Source organism: Narcine bancroftii, chromosome 3 (genome assembly GCF_036971445.1).
Source record: "Narcine bancroftii isolate sNarBan1 chromosome 3, sNarBan1.hap1, whole genome shotgun sequence".
Lineage (NCBI taxonomy): Eukaryota > Metazoa > Chordata > Chondrichthyes > Torpediniformes > Narcinidae > Narcine > Narcine bancroftii.
The window spans coordinates 252,132,147-252,157,251 of NC_091471.1; the positions used below are offsets into that span (position 1 = coordinate 252,132,147).

Sequence of the window (25,105 nt, forward strand, 5' to 3'; positions counted from 1 at the left end):
TTTGCACCATCTCCCTGTGACTGCGTGGGTTCCCTCCCATGTCCCCAAGATGTCTGCGTCGGTGGGCTATTTGGTTATTGTAGGAGAGCAGCAGAAAAATAGTGTGAGAGACAACAACTTGCGGGGGGGGGGGAGATAAGGAAAGAGAGTGGGATAGTGAGGATACTCAAGCTGACCAAAAAAAAAACACCTCCCTCTCTGGAGGGCTAGCATGAACCCAGTGGGCTGAATGGTCAGGGGTACAGATGAAATGGAGGAGGGAGGGGTGGTCCAGCTGTCACCATGGGTACAGCGTGGAGATGCTCAGTGCTGGGTGACCTCCCTGCGCTCCCCTGCCCGCAACTCTCTGTGGCGAGAAAGCCAGCCAGTCCCCCCCCCCCAACCCCCCCTCCACCCCCAGTGCCTCGAACTGAAGGCTCCATTCACAGAATCAGCCCAGGAGAACAAGGAAGGTTTTCAGAAAAGCCTGCCAGCTTTAAAGCACAGCAGCGGAAGTCTGATCGTAACTGGAAGTGCGGGCTCTTGCTTAAAATCGGATGGCTGGAAATAAGCAGCCTGTTATGTGGGAGGCAGGTCCAGGTTAACATCAGCAGGGCATGCACACAGGCTGGGATTGTCCAGCGCTACTGCTGAACTGCTCAGTATTGCAGTGGATGGCCGACAGTCTGAGGAATGAGGAAAAAAAGGCTCAAGGCAGCACCGTTAGTGTAGGGATTTGCACAATGCTGTTACTACACCAGTGACCAGGCTTCGAATCCGGTACAGTCTGTATGGACCCCCCATTTCTGTGTTCCGGGTTGTAGGCCAATTAGGTGCAATAGGGCAGCCTGGGCTCGTGGGCTGGAAGAGCCTGTTACCATTTAAAATTTAAGTGGAGTCAGGCAGGATATCACAATGCCCCCTCCCCCCCAGTCTTAACAACTCTGGCACCAGCATGCCCACTCTCTGATCCCGCCACGCCAACCACTCTCCAGGGGCACTGGTCCACAAAAGGCAAATTGCTGCCACTTTTTCCATAATCAGGGAAATCTCATCAGAGAGAGAGAGAGAGAGAGAGCGCTCAGATCTCTGATGTCGAGAAGGCTGCCCGAGATCGGGTTCAGAGGCCTGAGGAATTTCAAATTATTTCCCAGGCAGCTTTAAGAAGCATGCAAGGCAATGTTGTGCTGACCTCTATAAACCTACTTCAGCGTCAGTCTAGCCCATTTCCTGCACATCTGCCCTGGCCTCCTCCACCCTCAGATGCCAGGATCCCATTTTGTCCTCACCTACCTCTCCACCAACCTTTGCATCCAACATATTAGTAAATTAGCACAATTAACCTACACCCCCGGTAGGTTTCGAACGATGGGAGGAAACCAGAGCAGCCAGAGGTAACCCACACAGACATGGGGAATATGTACAATCTCCTCACAAGACAACGCAGGATTCCAACCCTGTCCCTGTCGCTGCAATGGCGTTGCACTAACTGGTAGGCCAGCTGTGCCGCCGTATCCCCTGCAACCTCCGCCACCTACCACGTGATCCGACCACCAGATAAGTCTTCCCCTCTCCTTCCATTTCCTGCAGGGACTGCTCCCTCCATCATCCTAATAGCCTGAATGTGCCTGAGATGGTCTGATCTCGATAGCTAAGCAGACTCAGGCCTGGTCAGTACTTGGAGGGGAGACAGCCCAGGAACACCAGGTGCTGCAGGTTTCCGCAAAGGGCCCTGGACAAAGTGGCAACTCTGTTCACCTCATGGGTGACAAAAGTTAAAGTTACATTCTAAATGTAGTATTATATGATAGTAATGGATCCTTTACCTTTTAATAACCCCCTTGGCACATTCCCCTCGGACCACAGGAAGAGCCGCACTGGTGGCAACACCTCCTCCCTCACCACCATTTGGGGCCCCAAAGTGAAGCAATATTTCACTTGTGAATCTGCAGGAGTTGTCTACTGAATCCAGTGCCCCTGCTGCGATCTCCCCTACATCAGAGGGACTGTACGCAGGCCGGGAGATTGCTTCGCTGAGCACCTTCTCGCTGTAATAGGAGGGACTTCCCAGTGGCCACCCGTTTTAACTGCACACACCACTGCCACACCCCATGTCTGTTCATGGCCTCAAGCTCTGCCAAAAGGAGACCTCACGCGAATTGGTGGAGCCACACCTAATATTCCCTCTGGGACCTCTCCATCAGACAGCATCAGCATCGACTTCTCAGGTTTCTGCTAAACGCCTCCCCCGAGCCACTCTTTCCTTATCCCTCTCTCTCTCCTTTCCTCCAGCTCCCCACACCATTCAGAGAGACACCTGCTCCCCCAATCATTTCTCCCACCTGTGCTTCCCCCTTCCCCCTCCTCTCCCACCTTTTTATTCAGGAGGGAGGGGAGAGAGAGGGGAGGGCAGAGGGGTTGGTGAGGAGTAGGGGAAGGGTGTGAGGGGGAAGGTGTGGGGGATTGGGGGTTAGGAGGTAGTGGGTAACCAGTGGGGGGGGGGAAGAGGACCTGGTCTTCCCTCCACCCCCACCACCCCCAAACTGTGTGCCCGATTCTGCTTCCCGTCCATTGAAGAAACTATTCCCACAGCATTTTAGTCATTTATCTGGAATTTGCGCTGAAGTATCAACAAGAACTTCCTGTGCATAATCTCTCCAGCAGTTCCAATTATAACTCGGATTCGTAGCAAGGATACTTCCAACTTGTAGATGAGCTGATTAGAGCAGATCCTGACCATATATGGAGAGTGACCCAGTGCAATCACTCAGGACACAGGGATGGCTGCAAATCCCCGAACAAACCCATCTCCTGCGAGTGATTACACAGACTCCAGGCACTCACTGTCCTCCCCATCCACCACTGACCCCAACGCCCCCGTCATCCTTACCCCCCCCCCCCCCCCACCGTCCTCGCCCGCGCTCCTGTGGGATATGGACCCCAGTCCCAATCACTGTACCAATGTCGTGATGTCGTGCTAACTGTGTCGCTTTAACTCTTTCATTCCCATCCTTGGCAACCTGCTCTCTCCAACATCAGCACATCCTTCCTTCAACGAGGAGCCCAAAACTGCTCGCAATACTCTATTGTGAGGTCTCACCGGTGCTTTATAAAGCTTCAACATCACGTCCCTACTCTTGCACTCTATTCCTCAAGATGAACACCAGCGTTGCATTTTCCACTTTCACCCCCGACTCAACCCACTCATTCACTGTCAGAGCATCCTGCCCGAGGATGGGGATTTCCAAATTTCGCCTCATTTAGAAAATAGTCTGCCTGTTTATTTCTTCACCCCAAGAGCATGCCCCAAACAAGCAACAGACAAGTGGGAGCATGCTCGTTCCACCCATACCTCCACCACCGCGTAACCATGGTAACGTGGCGAATGTTCAGCGGGTCGAGCAATGTCTGGCTGGAGAGGAACAAAGCGAATGTTTCAGATCGGCCTTCCCAGTGTCAAACTCCGGCTTCACAGCTCTGTTGTCGTTTCACTTTGTTGGCTACGACAAGCGTGTGTGATCTCAGCTGAACATCCTCAATACGATCATGGCTGTGAACTCGGCTCCTGTTTCCCCACAACCCCTCGTTTTGCAAAAGGCAGTGTGACAGACTATATAGATATGTTTTTGGGAGATAAATTGGGAAAGGTTCATTAGAGTAGTTGCATACAAACACTTTAAATCAGATCTTATTTGAAATACTGGACCTCTGCTAATGCTGGAGATACCAGGGCCTCAACAGCTTTTGCAAGAGCTTTGAAGAGTGCTCAAGAAACTTCACTAATGGATTGTGGTTTGCCAAAGGCAACAGATGAAAGAGAATGCTGGAGCCGCTGCTGTCTGGAAAGAGAGCTTGCTGTTGTAAGAGGGTCATGTGATTTTGCAAGCTGAGAGCTTGTACAGTGTTACAGCCATCAGAAGTAGCTGGGACTGGAACAGGACAAGCTGGCAAGCCCAATTGTAAGATGGCCTGGTCAAAGCCCTTGTGGTTCATGCAAGAGGAGAGGACTGGCTATCTAATGTTTCACTTGGAATAAGGGAAACAAAAAGGAACTCTGTGGTGACCTGAAAGAAAGAGGTTATCATCTGGAGAACCCTGAAGGGGCAAGTTTTATCAGCAAGACACTGACGTGACTGATGGAAGTACATCAGTTGTGGATGTCCTGGAACAACAAATCTCTCTCTGAAAACTGACAAGAACCTTTCTGAGCGGTAACCTTTCAAGCACCAAAACCTGGTGAACTTTATAAATGTTAAATTCTGTGCACAGTATAAGAATTGTCTGCAACCAGTGAACTTGGAGAAATGAGATTGGACTGTAAATCAAAGAACTTTTCTGAACGTACACACACATTACATACATGTGCGCTTAGAATTAGAGGGGGGTTAAGTTAGGCTAAGTAAATCAATAGAGTTAAATTAAAGTGTTATTCTATTTACATGTTTAAAGATAATTAAAAGCAACTTTTGTTTAACTAACCATTTGTCTTGGTGAATATCTATTGCTGCTGGGTTTTGGGGTCATCTGAGCTCATAAGAGCAGGAGGCATCACAGCGCTTCCTGACTATGTCTCACCCAACCTGAATAGCCCGTTCCTGCTGCCCTTCCCCTCCCCTACAGGCCAATCTGTGGTATCCTGGGCTCCGCCACTCTGCACTGGCAGTAATTACTCTGTTAACAAGTGTGCTGGAACTCAGAGACTGCGGTGTTAATGTATAACACAGCGGTGGTGATTAATATGCTCCAGATCATAGGCTGGAACCAATTAAATGGTTCCTTTCGTCCAAAACAGGGAGCAGAATATGGTCCCTTTGGAGCCCAGTTGCCCAGCTCAGCGCTGCAGCCTGCTTTGGGGCCTCTCCGTGTTTCACAGGCATCTCAGACCAAGACACCAACTGCCTCTGGTGTTCCTCTTCATCTGGAATGAGCTGCCAGAGGAAGATGTGGAAGTGGCGATCATTTTGACATTCAGAGACATTGGGACAGACACATGGAGTAATAGTAATCTTCAGAGAAGTGTGCTTACCAGCTGTATCACAGTCTGGTAGGAGGACACCGTTGCCCCTGAGCTGCACGGCCCAGGACATCATCCCCACCATCGAGCACATCTAAAGGGAACGCTGCCTTCGGAGGCCAGCAGCGATCATCAAGGACCCACACCCCCCAGCACATGCTCTGTTCTCACTGCTGCCATCAGGAAAGAGGTCTATGTGCCACAGGACTCATCACCAAGTTCAGGAACAGCTGATACCCCTCCAGCATCAGACTCCTCAACTACAAACCCAATCAGGACTTATTTAAGGAATCTTATTTTTGCACTTTATTGATTTTTTTCCTCTCTGTTTTGCAGTCTGTTTACATTTCATTTGTTTACATGTCCATTGAGTCAGTTTTATTTTTGCACTGCCAATAAGTTGATAATTCTGCCTCGCCCACAAGAAAAAAGAATCTCAGGGTTGTATGTGATATCATGCATGTACTCTGACAATAAATATGAATATGGAAAGTAATTGCCACGTGCCTCCATGTAGAAGGACTTGGGAATGCTTGTGAATGAATTGCAAAAGGTTGGTTCTCAGGTTCAGCCGGCTATCAAGAAGGCAAATGGAACTTTGGCCTTCATTGCTAAAGGGATTGAGCTTAGGAGCAGGGAGGTTACACTGCAACTGTACCAGGTACTGGTGAGGCCATATCTGGAGCACTGTGTGCAGTTCTGGTCTCCGTACTTGAGGAAGGATGGACTAGCTTTGGAGGTGGTGCAGAGGAGGTTCACCAGGTTGATTCCCGAGATTAGGGGGTTGGCCTATGAGGAGATATTGAGTAGTTTGGGACTGTACATATTGGTATTTAGAAGAATGAGAGGGGATCTTATAGAAACATATAAAATTATGAAAGGCGTAGATCAAGATTTAGGACAGAGATGAAGAGGAACTGCTTTTCCTAGAGGGTGGTGAATCTGTGGAATTCGCTGCCCGTTGAAGCAGTGGAGGTGACCTCAGTAAATATATTTAGGACAAGGTTGGATAGATTTTTACATTGTCGGGGAATTAAGGGATTTGGGGAAAAAGGCAGGTGGGTGGAGATGAGCCTTTCGTCAGATCAGCCATGACATTGAACGGTGGAGCAGGCTCAACAGGCCGGATGGCTGACTCCTGCTCCTGTTTCTTATGTTCACTCCAGCAACTGGGTCAAGGTCCAAGGCAGGCCTGGCTGACAGCAGGCACCAATGAAACTGTCTGTTTCAGCTGAGGGGGTAATGTCCTTACCAGCTCAGACTACTAGTACTGCGGGCATCCAGGCCACCCTCCTCAGTGAAATCAAGGGCTGACCTTGGCGACGGGCCTCCCGATTCTACTTGCTCTCAGCTCACGCTGTCAATCTCTCCCCGAGGTTTCAGATTTCTGTGGGCAAAGTGCTGGTGGCTTCACGGGAAGCTTGGGTGTCCAACGAGAGTGAGCGGGTAAGCCAGTCAGGGCAGCCAGAACAGAGAGTTCTCTCCTCGTCGAGTGGTGTCACACCAACAATCTTACTCAATGCCAGCAAAGCCAAGGAGTTGATTGTGAACTTCAGGTTGAAATCAGAAGACAAACCAGACCTCATCGAGGGCTCAGTACCGGAGAGAGTCAAGGTCCTCTAATTCCTGGGTGTCAACATGTCCGAGGATCCACGTCAATGCCATTATGAATAAGGGTCACCAGCAGCTAATACTTTGTGAGGAGTTTCAGGAAATTCAGTACATCACCGAAGAACTCTTGAAAACCTCCACAGGTGAATATTTTGACTGGAGGTGCATCACTGAATGGAACGGAGGTGCCAATGCGCAGGACAAGAAAAAAAAACTCCAGAGGGTTGTTTACTCGCCCAGTGACATCTACAAGAGGTGGTGCCTTAAGAAAGCAGCCTCTATCCTCAAGGATCCTCACCATGCGCTCTTCACTCTGCTACTATCGGGAAAATGGTACAGGAGTCTGAAGATGAGCCCTCAGTGGCACAAGGACAGCTTCTTCCCCGCTGCCATCAGATTCCTGAATGATCAATGAATCAAAGACACTGCCTGGCTGACTTTTTCTTGCACTATTTTTGTTTATTTTGTAGGTCATTTAAATAAATGTTTGGACTGAGATGCTACCGCAAAACTAAGAATTTCATGACGTGTTCATGAAGCTATATTCTGATTCCAAAAGGTTAGAGAGGCTGATAGGTTACCTTATAGCTTAATAAGTTCATGAGATGCATGGATAAAGTCTATTTCTCACAGTCTCTTTCCAGGGCAAGATGACCCTAGAAGGAAGGTCCTTAGGGGAAACTTTTTCCACTCAGAGAGTGGTCTACATCTGGAGAAGGCTGCCAGAGAGAGTTGTGGAAGTGGGCATTGTTTCGTCTCTCCCAGCCTGGACATGATGGATCAAAGGGTCTGCTCCTTACTGTATGATTCCATGACGCTTCCCAAAACAGCTTAAGGAGCATGGGGCCGGTTTGGTGTCCCTCCACCCTCACTGTAATGTACCTTGGTACCTCAAGACATTGGAAAGCAACAATGAGCGAATTCTAAATATAGAAGCAGTGGGTGGACTGCACCTCAAATTCTGCCTCCCAAGAGGCAGGGGGCTTCTTTCCCCCAGCCATGTAAGCCCTGGGGTGCCACAGGGGCCAGTGTGGGGCCCACAGGCATAGCCACAGATGAGAGTGAAACATGAAAGCCTGCAAACTCTAATTGTTGGTCTCCTCCACGTCGGAGAGACTGAGCGCAGACTGGGAGGTTGCTTCGTTGAGCACCTTGGCTCTTTCCACAGCAACAGTGTGGATCTCCCACTGACCACCCATTTCAATTCCCCATCCTGACATGTCTCTCTGTGGTCTCATGCACTGCCAGATTGAGGCCACCCGCAAATTGGAGGAACCATACCTATCTGGGCACCCTCCAACCGGATGGCATTAACATTGACCTCTCCGGTTTCCGTTAAAAACCCCACCCCCTCCTTCTTCCCCCCATCGCCTTTCCCCCAGCGCTGTCTCTCTCTTCCCTTTTCCCTGTCTCCTTTCACAAAGCCAAAATCAATCCTCACCTCTCCTCTTCTCATATCCAATTAACACCTTTTGTTGGTCTGGACCCTCCCCTGGCCCGGTCTTCAGTCTTTACTCTGACACCTTCCTGCTCTTTGCTCTTTGCTTATACCTTGAGGAAAGCTCCAGCCTGAAACATCAGTAATATATCTTCACCTCCTATGGACACTGCGAGACCGGCGGAGTTCCTCCAGTATTTCTGTGTGATTTTACAGCCACAAATAAGGCAGGAGACTCTGAAGAGTCAGTTGTTCAGTTGCATAATTACTTTCGCTGTGTAAAGGTCCTGGAAGCTCCTTCTCCAGTGAATGGGGATGTCCCGGGGACTCCCACGTGACAAGGAGGCTGCAATTTTTCTCCAGGAGGTTTGGAGAACATTCAAGTAACTGCTAGAAATCTCTGGTCATGTGGGACGTCCGTTTGGAAACGTGACCCGTCAGTAGAGCTGACAGAATGTACTCAGTGTTGGGCTGGTGTTGATTCAATGGTAACCTCTCTGCTGCAATGCCTGTTCAGTTAGCCCACATTCCAGACATAGCAGGGACCTTGATGTTGGGTGAGAAGTTGGTAAGGATTAGATGTGGAGTGAATTTACAACATTTTCAGCTGAAGGGCCTGTACTGTGCCGTAACTTTCTACACCTCTCTGACTCTAACATCAGCGCCTCTACTTCCTCAGGAGTTTTTCGAGGTTTGGTAATGACACTGAAACCTGGCAAATTTCTACAGAGATGTAGTGGGAAGTGTGCTGACCAGCTGCATCACCGTCTAGTACGGGGACACCAATACCCCTACAAAAGGTAATGATCGCAGCCCAGGACATCACAGACAAAACCATTCCCACCATTGAGAACATCTACAGGGAAAGCTGCCATTGGAGAGCAGCAGAAATCATCAAGGACCCACACCTCCCGCTCTGTTCTTGCTGCTGCCATCAGGAAAGAGCTACAGGTGCCACAAGACTTGCACTGCCAGGTTCAGGAACAGTTGGTTCCCCTCCACCATCAGACTCTTCAACCACAAACTCTATCAGGGACTCATTTAAGGACTCTTACTTTTGCACTTTATCGACTTTTTTCCCTCCTCTGTTTTGCAGTTTATTTACATTTCTTAATTTGTTTACATGTGTACATTGAGTCAGTTTTTCTTGCACTGCTAATAAGTTGGTAATTCTGCCTCGCCCGCAGGAAAAAAGAATCTCAGGGTTGTATGTGATATCATGTGTGTACTTGGACAATAAATCTGAATCTATGTTCATGGCTGCCTTCACCCACGAGCTTATCTCTCTGGAGCAAGAACACGTTGAAAGGCCAATGCCCAGTGAAATCCATGACCCCAACTTCCCAGCCAAACCTTGGTTGAGATGAACCAGGTACCGATTCCCACATCAGGCCCCAGAAACCTGATCATTCTCAAAGAAGGAAGCAAAGAGACATTGCTGCCTGCCACAAATAATTAACAGGACCCCCTTCCTGATGGTCAAACTGGTGTCCGCAGATCTCAGAGTGGATTCCATCCACCGAGAAACCCAGTGGACAGGATGTTCCCCCCTCTATAACCTACACCATGGTAAAAGGCCATCTTGGCTCATGAGCCCATGCTGCCAAATACACTCAATTAGCTGATAAACCCCCCCCCCCCCCACCGGCGTCTTGAACAGTGGGAGGAAACCGGAGCCCCCGGGAAAAATCCATGCAGACACGAGGAGAACCTACAAACTTCTTACAGCAGTGTGGGATTCGAACCCCGGTCCCGATCACTGGTGCTGTAAAGGTGCTGCCGTAATCATGCTGCCCTGAGAGAAATCATTCACTCCCGATGTGATGGGAGGACCCATTTTAGCTCCCTGCTCCCTCCAGGCCTGAAGTGACCCTCTCACATCTGAGGAACAGGTCATTGAGGGTCTTGATTCTTGCCTCAGGGAGGTTTATTCTCCTTCACCAAAGCCTCCTGCTTCAATCGCTCAGCCACTGACCCAGGCAGTTGTCTCCAGATCAGCAGGAACATCTCACTCAAAGATGAGTGTGTTATTGCCTGGACTGAACGGGGGCCTCTACATTGTGCACTCACCTCTGCCACCTCTGGGTACTTGGGATTGAACAACACTGATATGAATGGGGTGGTATCACCACATCACCAACGCTAGGCTGCTTCCTCTCCACCTGCACCCTGCTCTGCCCACACCCACTGGAGATCCCACTTTCCCCATGCTGCCATTGGCCTTGCACTTCCCCTCCCCCATGGGCCAGGCAATATCGCTGGCCTGGCTCAGCTGGGCACATCTGAGTTGACTTCACCGGAGTCAGCACTGCCTTGTGCAGCAGCCGTTTCCTCCGCACTCCCGGACACCGCACTATCTGACTTTAGTCAAGCAAATCCGTGGAACGTGCGAGACCGTGGCTCTCGGCCAACACTAGCTACAACAGGGGTTATCAAGGAGACAGCAGTCGCTGGGGACTGGGGCAGCGCACAAAGTGCTGGGAACTCAGCAGTTCATTCTGCATCCTTACAAAACCATAGACTTCACACTCAGATTTATTGTCAGAGTTCATGCGTGACATCACATACAACCCTGAGATTCTTTTTCCAGTGGGCGAGGCAGAATTACCACTCATTAGTAGTGCAAAAAAAACTGTAAACAACGTGCACAATTAAACAAATAAAGAAATGTAAACAAACTGGCTGTGCCATAGAGAAAAATAAGTCCCTGATTGAGTTTGCCGTTGAGGAGTCTGATGGTGGAGGGGTAGCAGCTGTTCCTGAATGTGGTGGTGCGAGTCTTGTGGCACTGATACCTCTTTCCTAATGGCAGCAGCGAGAACAAAGCATGTACTGGGTGGTGTGGATCCTTGATGATTGCTGCTGCTCTCCGACATTCCCTGTAGATGCTCTCCATGGTGGGCAGTGATGTCCACTACCTTTTGCGGGGCTTTATGCTCAGGGGTATTGGTGTCCCCAGACCAGACCGTGATGCAACCAGTCTGCACGCTTTCCACTGCACCATCTGTAGAAATTTGCCAAGGTTTCCAATGTTGTACCAAACCTCCGCAAACACCTGCAGAAGTAGAGGTGGTGGTGTGCTTTCATATGGATAGTTGGCGTTTTTGACCTGAGCCCTTCTTCAGTGAGGTCAACACTGAAGGTAGAGGTATGTGGAGGGAAGGGTAGCACACGAGTGCAGGTGATAGGTGGTGTTCAGAGGGAGGTGATGAGGAGGGGGAGGAGAGGGTGAGGAAGGCTACATTGGGAAAGGAATTTTCCAGCTCCTGGTTGTATGCTAGGAATCAGGATCAGGCACCTGGTCAGTGATGCAGTCTGCAGTTTCATGGCAGGGGTAGATGGGGAAATCATACAACCTCCAGGGTCTCACTACAGGGTATATGAGGAATGCATGGCTCCCGGATCCCCCGGCAGGGTTATTGGGGACCCCACAACCCCCAGGAACTCACTACATGGGTATAGATTTAATCTTTAAAGAAAATATTTAGACATACAGCCCAGAAACAGGCCCTTTCAGCCCACAAGCCCCTGCTGCCCAATTACATCCAATTAACCCACAACCCCCAGTATGTTTTGAATGGTGGAGGAAACTGGTGCACCCAGGGGAAACCCACATAGACACTGTGAGCACTTACAGATCAGGCAGGATTCGAACCCTGCACGGCAGGGGTAAATGGGTATCGCCCAACATCCAGGGTCTCACAGCAGGGTATACTGGGATACACAATTCTCTCCCACCTCTCTAGTGCCTAGACTTTGTTCGACCTGGATTATCCACCATACCTAGATCAATGTAAACTCTTCCCTCTCCCCACTCTTTAGACAGGTTACTTGCCTGGAGATAAGCAGCTCAGCTTATTAGCTCCAAAGTTTCCCATCTGTATGTGACTACACAGCTGGCTGGTCCTCAGTGCCCCTCACGTGACCTCAGGATATAGGAGCAGACGTAGGCCCATTGGCCCATCGAGAGTGCTAATGAGCCGATCCATCCTACCACTCAGCCCTGAATCATGCTCTGCTTTCACAGTCTGAATTCATCGTCTTCCGCTGTGTCTTCGACCAAGAGCAAAGTGTGAGGGCAGCAACTGTACCCGAGCCCCCTCCAATCCAGCTGCCTTTGAGGGAAATTTCCACAATGAACATCAGACACACGATACAATTGTTGCAGTGGTACAGCCTTCAAACAGCTTCGACTGTCCCTAACCCACATTCCATCCTGTCCCAGCAAGAGATCTACATAACAAGGTTCGGCAATGCTGCTACAGTGCCAGTGACCTGTGTTGGTTAGTGCAATGCTGTTAATGGGCCAGCGAACCAGATTCAAATCCCGCGCTGTCTGTAAGGAGATTGTTCATTCTCTCAGTGTCTGCGGGTTTCCTCCGGGAGCTCTCAGGACAAGAATAAACTCCAAAGGGTTGTTAACTCAGCCTGCGATGTCACAGGCCCCAGATTTCACTCCATCGAGGTCATCGACATGAGGTGGTGTCTTAAAAAAAATGCACCCTCTATCCTCAAAGACCCCCACCATCTGGGACATGCCCTCTTCAGTCTGGGGAAAAGATAAAGGAGCCTAAAGACGAGCTCTCAGCGGCACAAGGATGGCTTCTTCCCCGCTGCCGTCAGATTCCTGAATGAACCACTGACACGGCCTGACTTTTCCTGCCCTATAATTGTTATTATTTCATAGTAATATTGTAAGATGGTTATAATATGTACGTTTGCACTGTGACGCTGCCGCAAAACACCAAATTTCATGACTTGTTCACGACAATAAATTCTGATTCCTGTTTCTGCCCACCCTTCAGAACATACTGGGGTGGTAGATTAACAGGGCAGCCCAGGCTTGTGGGCTGGAAGGGCCAGTTACCGCGCTGCACCTCTAAGTTAAAATACAACATGGAGGCGATGCAGCAAAGGCTCACTTGACTGGCTCCATGAATGGTGGCCACTCAAATGCCCTCTCACATGAACCAAGGGAAAGTGACAAGGTTTGTTTGCAAGCAGTCCAGTGAGCCGCCCATTACATAGTACAGAAGTGCAGGGTTATGCTGGTACAGAGGAAAGGCAGTATATGTTTCATCATTGAGAAAAGTCTGACATCAGCAGATACCATCCTTAGCATCTACCCCAGCAGAGATCCCAGCACTTCATCCCTGAGTTTAGAATAATGGGAGCAGAACTCATCACCAGATTCAAAATGGGTAGGGTTCTGGCAGGAAGAATGCTGTGCTTGAACAAGGAGTAGAAAACCAGAAAACACTCTCTCATGATAAGGGCTACTTTAGTCTGAGAGAAGTTCTTTCACAACAGGTAGTGAATTCAAGATTTATTGTCCTGTAATAAAACGTAATATTCCACGATATTGCATTTAGTCTTCCATCCTCAGGAGTTTGCGGAGGAGCTAGTGGAGTTGCTCAAGTGAACCGGTACGAACTTGAAGGGCCGACATGGCCTGTTTCTGTGTTGTAAACGGTTATATGGTTATGAGGCAAAGATTCACCATCATCAGAAATGCCCCTTACAGCCAGGGAGAAGCAAAAGTGACTGAGCGTCCACAGATTTGTCTCCATCACTGTTCGATCCGTTGGCAACCCGGCCTCCAGATCCAAACCTCCAACGTGATCAGGGCCTCGGGCACCGAAGGCTTGCTGATCGTGTCGGGTGTCTGAATGTGGAGCTCGGGTGGCCGATGGAACGCACAGGAATCCGTGCGGCTGCAGTGGCTGCGGGAGGGCTGGAGGTGAATCCATGGACACTCGGTGCCTCTGAAGGTTCTCCCTTTTGCCTCTCCTTCTCTTATTGTTAGAAGCGCTGGGCAATGCTCATGAAGACTCTTAGTTTGCCTTACGGCAGACAAAAGTTTAAGTATATTATGTAGATTATTAACTTGTTATTGCGTGACAATAAAATGAACCATTTTGAACCTTTGAATTCTTTTTCCTGAAGGGCTCAGCCACTACATTCATTCAAACACAAATCCGAAGATTTCTGGGCGTTCTGGGAACCAGGAGATATGGGAATGATGCAGTAAGATCAGCTGTGGCCTTGATGGAAGGTGCAGCAGGATCGAGAAAATGGCTGGCCGACTCCTCCCCACACAAACATGGGTACACGTAACATAGCCCAGCAGAGTTGCGATGAGTTGCCATCGGCTAGAAAGCCCCAGTCAATTCCTGCCTCGAGCAGCATTCAGAGTAGACCATGGGTGTCTCTCTCTCTCTCCTCCGAAGCTGAGCCCAGCAAGAGGCAGATGAAGGGAGCGGGGAGGAGGGAAGGGTGCGGTGGAAGGATAGAGTCACAAAAGGCAGACAGAACCAACCACACTGTGAGAGCCACGTCTCAGCCCGAAACCCATGTCCACCACTCCAGAACTGCTACATCACTGAGCACAGCTTTCTCTGACTGGCAGTGCTGCCCAAGGACAAAAGGACAGCTCCTTCAGAGAAGCACAGTAGCAATGGGCCGAACAGCCTCCTCTCGCCACAGCATCCTACATTGCAGTTTCCCATCTTGCCAACAGCTCAGACTGCCCACCATCAATTCTCCTCATCCCACAGAGCGTAGAACATTGCAGCCTAGAACTGGCCTTTCACCCCATGATGTTGTGCTGGCCTATACAAACCTACTCAACGATCTAAACTTTCCCTCCTTCACACCCATAACCCTCTATTTTTTTTTCCTGCATCCACGTGCCTGCCTGGGAGTCTTTTAAATGCCCCTATTGTACCAAGCCTCCATCTGTGGCAAGGCATTCCAGGCCCCCACAACTCTGTGTAAAAAAACTTACCCATGACGTCTCCCCTAAACTTTCCTCCCTTCACTTTGTACAGATGTCCTCTGGTGTTTGCTACATCCCCGGGAAAAAGGTACTGGCAATCCACCCTATGTCTCTCCAAATCTCTCCACTTCTCATCCTCCTTCACTCCCAAGAGAAAATCCCTATCTCTGCTAACCTTGTCTCATAAGACACATTTTCCAATCCAGGCAACATCCTCCTCTCTGCAGCTTTTACATCCTTCCTGAAATGAGGTGACCAGGACTGAACAGAATATTCCAAGTGTGGTCTCACCACAGTTCTATAGAGCTGCAACATGACCTCACAGCTCTTGAACTCAATCCCGCAACTAATGAAGATGCGCAGTGTAGCACAGGCCTTCTTAATTGTACTATCAACCTGCACGGCGACCCTGAGATACCTATGGATTTGGACCCAAGGTCTTTCCACTGTTGAGGATCCTGCAAGTTTGACCTTGCAAAATGTACCCTCTCCACAGCCTTAGCTCCAAGAGCCTTGAACTTTATACCCACTGAGCAGCAAAAGTGGGAAGTGGGTGCTGTGGTGATGGGGCGCGGTGAATCGCCAACTGACTACTGCTTAATGTCCAGCCAACCTGACAGCAGGTCCAACAGACTGGGCTGGAGGTGATTTGCATCGAACACATGCTTTGCAGGTAAAAGAAATGGAATGGGACTGACTGGAGCAGTGTAAATGATGTCAAGATAATCTCCACGTGGTTGTTAATTCTATTGGCAGGATGGGATCTTTAACAGATCAGCAGGATGAAAACTTTAATACAGGAAAATAATTCTGGACACCGCCTTAAATTTCACCAGCAAGGCTCTTAAAGAAAGAGCAGTGTCCGTTAAAATGTTATGCTGGAGTGACATTTCGCCCACCAGTCGAGATTGTCTTTGTAGTGTGACATGTTTACATAAGAAACTTCTGTCAATCATGTATAAAAGATGGATGATTTTCAAGCAGGGGTTGGGTCTGGTCCAAACCAACCCCCTCTCACCCTTTAACCCCGTTGAATGTGAACTAGAGCCGGAGTTATCCTTTTAGATTCATACAGCCCAATAATGGGCTCTTCCAGTCCACAAGCCCAAATACACCCATGCAACCAATTAACCTACTAACCCCGTACATCATTGGAATATGGGAGGAATCCGGAGGAAACTCACGCTATCACGGGAAGAACATACAAACTCCTTACAGACAGCAATGGAATCAAATTCAGGTGGCTGGCTCTAAAACAGCGCTGCACTGACCATGCCACTCCTGATAACTCAGCCATACTTGTGCTACTTTAAGTAGATTTAAACTAGACACGTTGATCTCTAGAGGCTTATAAAAAATAGAGTGACGCGAAACTGGTTTTAAACCATGGACGGTGGTGGTATTCCAGTTAATAGAGGGTGCAATAAGATTCAACACTAAAGCACAGGGGAATGCAGAAATGGACCAAACAAGCAGTATGGCTCTTTTCTCCAGGAAAAGGACATCTGGTAAGGGTTGAAGAGATACACTGATGAGAATGTTTGATTGGGGAGATGTTCTCCACAGCAGAGAGCAGTGGGTAAGAGATCGGAAATGAAGCAAAAGATCAAGGCTAGAGTTCTAGCTCTAGGGAATGCTCAGGAGAGGGGCAAGAACGTGGGACAAAGCAGCAAGAGGAAAGAGGGAAGGATGTGGTGGAGTGAGGTGGGTGGATTACGGAATTACTCACACTCTGCAGGCCAGCGGTCAAGGTAATCAGGCGACTCCCAACTGCCGCATTATCCCCAGTCCCGGGGCCCACACCGAAGCAGGCTCACGTTATTCTCTGGCATTCCCTTCATGGTTGCAGCTGACAAGTCACAGCTGACAAGTCCCAAATGAGGTTGGGTGCACGAGATAGCACATGCTATAAACGAGCTCACTAGATCACACCTCCTTACTCTTCAGGAGAGTCCAAAGGCCCACTGAACCTTGGCTCTATTCTCGCAGAGGACTGTGCATCTATGAAGTCAGGTTGCATCACTGACAAGTGGGACTTCAAATGCCCCACTGCCAACAGACAAGAGCAGTTTGGAGGCAAATGTTGATCAGCCTCAGTGTAAATTAAACCCCCAGGACTAACAAGTCAGGAGAACATTGCACGTATATTCACACTGAGTGTGTGAAATCACAAGCTCCATCCCAACAAGGTACAAGGTAGAGTGTGTAACGTCACACGAGCTCCATCCCACCAAGGGTCAAGCAGCGCCAGTCAAACAGGTAAAATTCAGAGTGTTTCACAGGGAAGTTCTGGCAGGTAAATTTTGGGCTGCAGTGATTTGAGGTTGGGGAAGGTGTGGTCATGGGTAGTGATGCAGGAGAGCCAGTTCTGGGGCAAGGGAGCACTGAGAGTATTTGAACAGCAGCTCAGTCCAAGTGTTTCTGACACGGAGCACCAGAATTCCCTCAACAGCTCAAAGCATTGTGGTCGTCTTGGAGGATCAGTGGCCCTGTCCGGATGGGTCCGCCGCCAGTCTCGACAGCTAGCGTGCTGCCCCCTGACCTGCCGGTGGCCACTCACTGCATCCCAGCCTCCCAGGCTGTGCCCTGATGCTGCATCGGGCATGGCCGACTGGTGTCTTCCTCGAGGTTCCCCACCCCAACACCCATTCCCACCCACACCATCCCCACCCCTTGCCTGGATTAACCATTAAGCAAAATAAGCATGAGCTTAGGACACCAAGGGAAGGGGGCATCAGTTTTTTTTCCAGTGCCATGGTGCATCTGAACTAGGGCCCTACAAAAAGCTCCCCCCTAACCTCCACTATAAATGGAAAAAGAAATATATATTGAGGGCTCTGGCCTAGAAGATGACTGAATTTTTAATCTATTATTTCACATTCAGCACTTATTGAGTCTAATGTCAGTTGTAGGGTTGAAGGGGAACCATCGTTGGGCTGCACTTAGGACATAAGTTGGCCTTAATCTGGTCGTGCCCCACCCAGGATGACAGGCTCTTCACCCAACACACTGTCAATTCTCTTCCCCACATCTCCCAAAAGTTCTTAAATTAAAGTCAATTTTTAAAAGTATATATTTTAAAAAATACTGCTAGTAAATGTTTAACTCTTGCAGGGTTGACCATTCTAAAGCAACAATCTGGTTGCTGAACTCAATCTGCTGTGCAGCATTCCCTGACCCAAGTCACCGCAAATTCCAAACTATTCCTGAATATTTCTGAAGTGGCAAACAGGATGGGGCCTTAAAGGGGATGTTGTTAAGGCACAGATCTACCAGTATGACAGAATTCCCACTTCTGCTAAAGTACAGTCAATCGACAGCAAGCTCGTTCTATCCTCCTACTGCAGACAGTGCTGTGTCCTGCACTGTAACTCAAATGCATTCTTGAGGTGCTTCCCAACTTGTTTCATGTCATCCAAATGAATTATCAGCAGTTGTTACTCGAAGTATGTAAACACTGCTCTCTGCGGAGCACCAATTATTCCCTTGTACCTTACAAGGGATGGCTGCTGCAGAGAAATAGATCGGAGGTCAATCCACAGGACTCTAAGAGTGGCAGAGAGGGCCACTGGAGTCTCCCTCCTCCCCCCACCCCCCCATCTATGGACGTGATCTACCAGGATCACTCTTGGAAGAGGCATTGAGGACCCCCTTCCACACAATGTTTTTCAGCTGCTCCCACCGGGAAAGAAATACAGGAGTCTCAGAGCCAGCACCACCAGGCTGAGGAACAGCTTCTTCTCACAGGAACTGGGAATGCTGAACGACCAAAGGAACTGCTCACACTCACCATCCGAGACTCTCTTATTTATGAAACAATATTTATTTATGTGCATATGTGAATACTTGTTCTGCATATGTATTGCTTGTCTGAAAGGGTGTTATATCTGGTTATGTGCCTGCGTGTTTTGCACCAAGGACTGGAGAACGCTGTTTCATCAGGTTGCACTTGTGCAATCAGATGACAATAAACTTGATGGCCTTTTAAAACATTTCCTTCCAATGGAAAATGTCTTCGGATTTAATCGACATGCACCCTACCTCTAGCCTGGGAGAAATAAGGAAATATCCTATTTTGAAATCTGTCTTACCCATTGAACTCTATTCAAAGGTTGTCCTTCAAATCCCACTCCTCACTGTACACCATCAAACACACAAGCTGCCATTTAATTTGTGCAACTCTTTGGGGGCAGACTGAAGGGGAGGGAGCAGGAATGTTTTTAAACACGGGGCTCACGCTTAGTCTATAAGGGGCTTTAAGCACAAGGAGGCTATTGTCAGGCTGACTGCCCTCAGCTGGCGTCTCTGAATGCTGTGCAGCATTAGTGACTTCAGAATTCCAGGGATATAACAGGCTCCCAGGATTGACACCAGCTGTCACTCAACATCACCCCACTTTTCAATCCCACCCCATCCCTCTATTCAGACATACAGCAGAACACAGCTAAGAATCAGGGGTTTACAGGACAGAAATAGGCTCTTCGGCTAACATGTTAGATGCCGACCTACACAAATCCCATTTGCCTGCATCGGCACATATCTGTCTAAACCAGTGGTTTTCAACCTTTTTCTTTCCACTCACATCCCTATACCATCGGTGCTCTGTGATTAGTAAGGGATTGCTTAAGGTGGGATGTGAGTGGGAAGAGAAGGTTGAGAATCACTGCTCTAGACCCAATTGTTACTGAAATATTTTGTTTGAGAAAAATTGTCATTGGCCCATTTCCTTTGGAGTTATGAAACCGTGCACATAACGAGTCAATGAGGTACGATTAAAACAGTGGTTTTAACTTTTTCTTTCCACTCACATCCCACCTTAAGTAATCCTTCACTAATCACAGAGCACCTATGGCATAGGTATTACTTAAGGTGGAATGTGAATGGGGTTGAAACCTTTCCTATGCATGAACCCGTCTAAAATCCTTTGCATCGTTGATGTGGTAGTCACCTCTACTACTGGCATTGGCAGCTCATTCCACAAACCCACTGCCCTGGGTGCAAAAAAAAGGTGCCCCTCACGTCTTACTAAAAATTTTACCCTCCTCAATCCAAGCCATTTTTGTGCTTGACTCCCTAATGATGGATACAACCCGACTGGTGGGACCCCTCATGATTTTGCAAACCTCTGTAAGGTCACCCCTCAGCCCCCTGCTCTCCTGGAGAAAAGTCCCAGCCTATCCCGCCTCTCCTTGTATCTCCAATTCCAGGAACATCCTTGTGAATCTTAAGCCATCTGAATGGCATCCTTGGTCAACAGTTAGCATAGTGGTTAGTGCGACTTGATTAGAGCACCAGCGACCCGGGTTCAGATCCCACACTGTCTGTAAGGAGTTTGTACGTACTCTCCGTGTCTACGACTCTGCGCAAGTTTCCTTCGGGTCTGCCGTTTCCTCCCACCCATCAAAACATTCCAGGGTTGGAGGTGAATTGGGTGGCACGGGCTCATTGTGATGTATATCTACGTTTAAAATTTACATTTAAAAATGTAAAACCGAAATTGTACACAATACTCCAAATGAGGTCTCACCAGCTTTTTGTACAGACTTAACACAATTCCAATTCACAAGCTCGCAGCCCTTACCAGACAAGTATGCCAAACACCCGTCACCACCCTGGCTACCTTTGTGACCACTTGCACCATACTTGTGTAATAGTTGAATTTTGTAGACCAATTTTTAGTGTAAAATTTAGAGGGCCAACTATTTCACACATATTACTGTCAGCAGTAAATCCCTGCATTATTTGAGGGGTCAGTGGCTCGAATAGCAGGCAGCCAGGGCCTAGGCGAGAGTTCACATACGGGGAGTCGGGAGCTTCGGAAGGCAGGTAGCCAGGGCAAAGAACAGGGGGAGTGGACTATTACATGGTATTGAGTATTACACTAGTAATATAACGGCAACTGCCCCTCCCTCTGTTCCACCACATCCTGCCTTTAGGACCGCTGCAACAGCGTGGACCACCCAGGCCATTTCAATTCCCCATCCCAGTCCCTTGCTGACATGCACTGCCAGACTGAGACCACCCACAAATTGGAGGAAAACACCTCAATTTCTGACTGGATGCCCTTCAACCAGAGAGAATTAACACCAACTTTTTAGCTTTCGAGAAAACCCCACCCCACCCCCCTTCTTCTCCCCCAGCTCTGTCTCTCTCCCTTTTCCATCCGTCTCCTTTCGCACAGACAAAATCAATCCTCTTCTCATATCCTTTTGTTGGACTTCTATTCTAAAATGTCACTGCTTTTTTTTTGCTTATCCCTTGAAGAAGGGCTCATCCCGAAATGTTGGTAATATCTCCTATGGAAGACTGCAAGAGTGGCTGAGTTCCTCCAGCATTTGTGTATTTTCCCAGCATCCTGCCTGTCAACCTCTCCCGTTCAAACTAGGTCTGCCCATTACATATGGACTGTTTGGCTTCCACCAGCACCCATTGCACAGCCTCATTCCCAGGACCAGAAGTCAGACTGTCGGAGGGGGAAGCCAGCTGCCAGCCCATCGCAGCTGCAGGAAGTGCGGAGGAAGAGCTTGGGGCAGCATCTTAGTCGCAAGCTGCATCATCAGTGACCTTCTCTCCAACACATTAACCCTCTACACCGCGGGCCTGGCTCTGACCATGGCACAGATGTTACCGAGGTGCAGGCTGGCAAATGGTTGGCATCACCAGTCACGGAACACTACAGCACAGACACAGGCCCTTTGGCCCATCTAGTCTGTGCCAAACTATCAAGTGCTCAACCCCAAAGACCTGCACCCACCCCATCGCCCTCCACGCTCCTCCCATCCATGAACCCAGCCAATGTCAAAATTGAGCCGGTATTCACCACTTCAGCTGGCAGCTCATTCCCAGCTCTCTCTTATAACCATTTAAACACCTTTCATCCTTCACCCATGTCTTCTAGTTCTTGACTCATCAAACCATAGCGGAAAAAGCCTGCTAGCATTTACTCTGTCTGGACTCCTCATAATTTTAAACCCCTCTATCAAATCTCCCCTCATGCTCCAACACTCTAGAGAATAAAGTCCAAACCTGTTTAACCTTTCCCTGTAACCTAGTTCCTTGTGTCCCAGCAACATCCAGATCAATCTTCTCTGCACTCTTTCACTCAATAATCTTTCCTATTGTTAGGTGACCACCTCACCACTGTGGTTGAGCAGCACTCTGAGGCAGGTAGTCATCCCAGTCTACACCAGGTGGACCAGTCCAGGTGTGACACAGCTGGCAACACTCACGTGCATGGATCCATTCGAGAGAAAGCAGCTTGCTTGTGCAGTATCCCCCGATGACAGACCCAGTGTCCACTCCCACCCACAGCCTCAGCCTGCGCTGCTCTGTCAGCCACACCCTATGGCTCCCATTGAGAGCAGGGCAACCAGCCACAGTGGCTCAAAACCTTCCCTGTTGCCATTCGCAGCTCCAAGCATCGATAAGGACCTCTCAGTGGCCACACCGACACGTCTGCCCATGCATGGCCAAGCTGAGGCCACCAGCAAATTGGAGGAACAACTAATATTCCATCTGGACACTCTCCAACCAGATGGCTTTAGCATTGACTCCAATTTCATGAACCTCCTCCCTTGTTTCTCTCTTTCCCTCATCCCCATCTTCCCTCCTCCAGCTCACCACCCTTTCCCTTCCTTCTCATATCAGAGTGACCCTTCTTCACTCTCCACCCGCTTCAACACTTCAGTTTTTTTTCCCCCACCTGGATCTATCTATGACCTCTTACCTGTCAGCATGTACTCCTCCATCCTCTCACCTTCTCATTCAGAGGCCTGGCTGGTTTTGCTTATACCTGATGAAGGGCCCAGCCCAAAATGTTAGTTACCCTTTACTTTCTAAGGATGCGGTGTAACCTGCTTCTCTCTCCCTCCCTCCCTCCTTCGTTTCTCCCATGCAGACTCTCCCTTATTCATCTACTGCCCTCCTCTCTCTGATTTTCTCCCTGCTGTCTCTCACTCCCTCAACTCATCCATCATGATCTTCTACACCCCCACCAGATCCTCCCAGAGTCTCCTACAACCTTCAGCAAAGAGGGTCTCAGCAAGGCAGGCAGCATCCATGGAGCGAGAGAGAGTCAATGATTCGAGCTGGGACCTTTTCTCTAAAAGGCTCAAGGGGAGGGAGTTTGGTACTGAACAAATGACGGGGGAAGGGGGTTGGGTTCATGACAACCCGACAGCAACGCCAAGTTTCCCAGGCCAGTTCCAATGTGTTAAATTTTCTCTGTTGCCATTTACCCCCAAACCCTGATGCCTCCTCTCATCCTTCTCATTCCACCTCTCCCACCTCCATTTGTCCAGTCCCATTATCTCAGCCATTCCACCCCTCCATTTTAGACTGCTTTCCACCCTTTCTCAACCTCCTTGTCCTCTCCTTCCTTCTTCATCTTCTCCCGCTCCCCCTCCTTCCCACCTTGTCCCCACACCCCTTCTCTCCATCGCCCTGCCTTCCTCTCCTTCCACTCTCCCTTTCTCCTTTCCCTCCCTCCCTCCTCTCCCCCCTCCCTCCCCACCTCCCCCCCCCTGCTCCCCACACCCTCTCTCCCACACTTCCCTTCCCTCACTGGCTTCCTCCCTCTCATTGCTTTCCCCTCTCCCACTCACCCCTCTGATACCCCTTCCCTCACTGCCTTCAACCTCTCCCACTCCCTCCCTCTGATCCCCTTTTCCTCCCTCCCATTCCTTCTGCCTCCCTACCATACCTTCACTGCCTCCCTCCTCCTACCCTCCCCTATTTCCTCCATCCCCTCCTCCTACACTCCCCTATTTCCTCATCCCCTCCTCCTACACTCCCCTATTTCCTCCATCCCCTCCTCCTACACTCCCCTACCCCCTGCATCCCCTCCTCCTACCCTCCCTTTCATCCCCTCCTCTCCACCCTACCCACTCCAACCCCTCCTCTCCACCCCTACCCCCTCCACCCCCTCCTCTCCACCCTACCCCCTCCATTCCCTCCATCCCCTCTCTACCCTACCCCCTCCACCCCCTCCTCTCCACCCTACCCCCTCCATTCCCTCCATCCCCTCTCTACCCTACCCCCTCCACCCCCTCCTTTACCCCTTCCCCTCCTCTACCCCTTCCATCCCCTCCTCTCCACTATCCTACCCCCTCCATCTCCACCCTACCCCCTCCATCCCTCCTCCACCCCCTCCTCTACCCCTTCCATCCCCGCCTCCACCCCTTCCATCCCCTCTACCCTATCCCCATCCCCTCCCTCTACCCCATCCCCACCCTCTACCCCATCCCCACCCTCTACCTCCCTCCCCTGTACTACCCCTTTACTCCCCTACCTTCACTCCGTCCACCCTTCACACTTTTCCTGCGCCGGGCTCGAAGTTTGGCGAAAGTTTTGCGAAGTAGCGGTTCTGCCATCGGGACTCGCTCGGCGTCGGCCGCCCTGCTCAGTGGCTGCAGCCGGTCTCGGTGCTCGCCGGGCTCCCGGTGGCGCTACCGGACGGTGCGCTCGCCTCCCCTCCAGCCCCCCCGACCCGGGACCTCAGCTCCGATCCGTTCGCTCCTTCAGAGCCAGCAGCGCATTCCTGGCCTCTCCAGGGAGCGTCTCCAAACCCTGCCCTGGTGCCGCAGGCGACCCCCTCCCCTCCGCGCTTCTTTCCCGGCTCTAGTCGTGGGACACTCCCAAGGTGGGGCATGACTTCCCTCCATCTCCTCCCCGATCACCGCGCGCACAGTCCAAATCCAGCGGCGGGAGGAAAACCTTCCTCTCCTGCGCAGCTAGAGATTTAGGGACGGTCCCTGCCCGCGCCCATTGGGCGCTGGGAATTGTAGTTCCTGATATTCAGTACACTCTCTCTCCCTCTCTCTCTCTCCCTCCCTCTCCCTCCCCACCCCCCACACCCCACCCCCAGCCCTCCCCCTTCCCGCCCCTTGTTCCAGGGTCTGGGCATGGGAATGAGGGGTAAAGTCTGGGAAAGAGGTCGGGGTTGGGAGCGAGCCCTGGGAATGGAGCTGGGAAGGAGGGGAAATGCTGGGAAAACCCAGCAGGTCGGGGTTCCTGGGAGAGTGGGAATAGAGAGCGAGTGAGAATAGAGGGAGAGTGGGGGAGATGGGGAGGTTTAAGAATGGAGATTGCAACTGAACCAATTTGAGGAGATACGCTGGAATGTTACCATAAAGGAAGTATTAGATGATTTGAGAACAACCCTCTCCTTCCCTCTCCCCATCCCTCCCTCCCCTCTCCTTTCTCCCCTCCCTTCTCTCCCTTCCCTTCAACTTTCCCCTCCTCACTTTCACCCTTCTCCCTCCTCCCTCCCCTCCCTCCCTTCCTT

The 25,105-nt window shown here is 50.0% G+C and overlaps 1 protein-coding gene across 2 annotated transcripts in view; it reads right to left on the bottom strand.

The window, feature by feature from the left end:
- Positions 1 to 24,421, bottom strand: part of LOC138758538 (rho GTPase-activating protein SYDE2-like) — a 65,591-nt gene extending 41,170 nt beyond the window's left edge. Inside the window, exon 1 of one of the 2 annotated variants that reach the window (XM_069927577.1) lies at positions 24,110 to 24,421. In XM_069927577.1, the coding sequence (XP_069783678.1) occupies positions 24,110 to 24,191 (82 nt within the window). In that variant the 5' untranslated portion in view covers positions 24,192 to 24,421. The remainder of the gene's footprint in view (positions 1 to 24,109) is intronic. The other variant, XM_069927576.1, reaches the window with a different exon arrangement.
- Between the last annotated feature and the right edge of the window lie 684 nt (positions 24,422 to 25,105).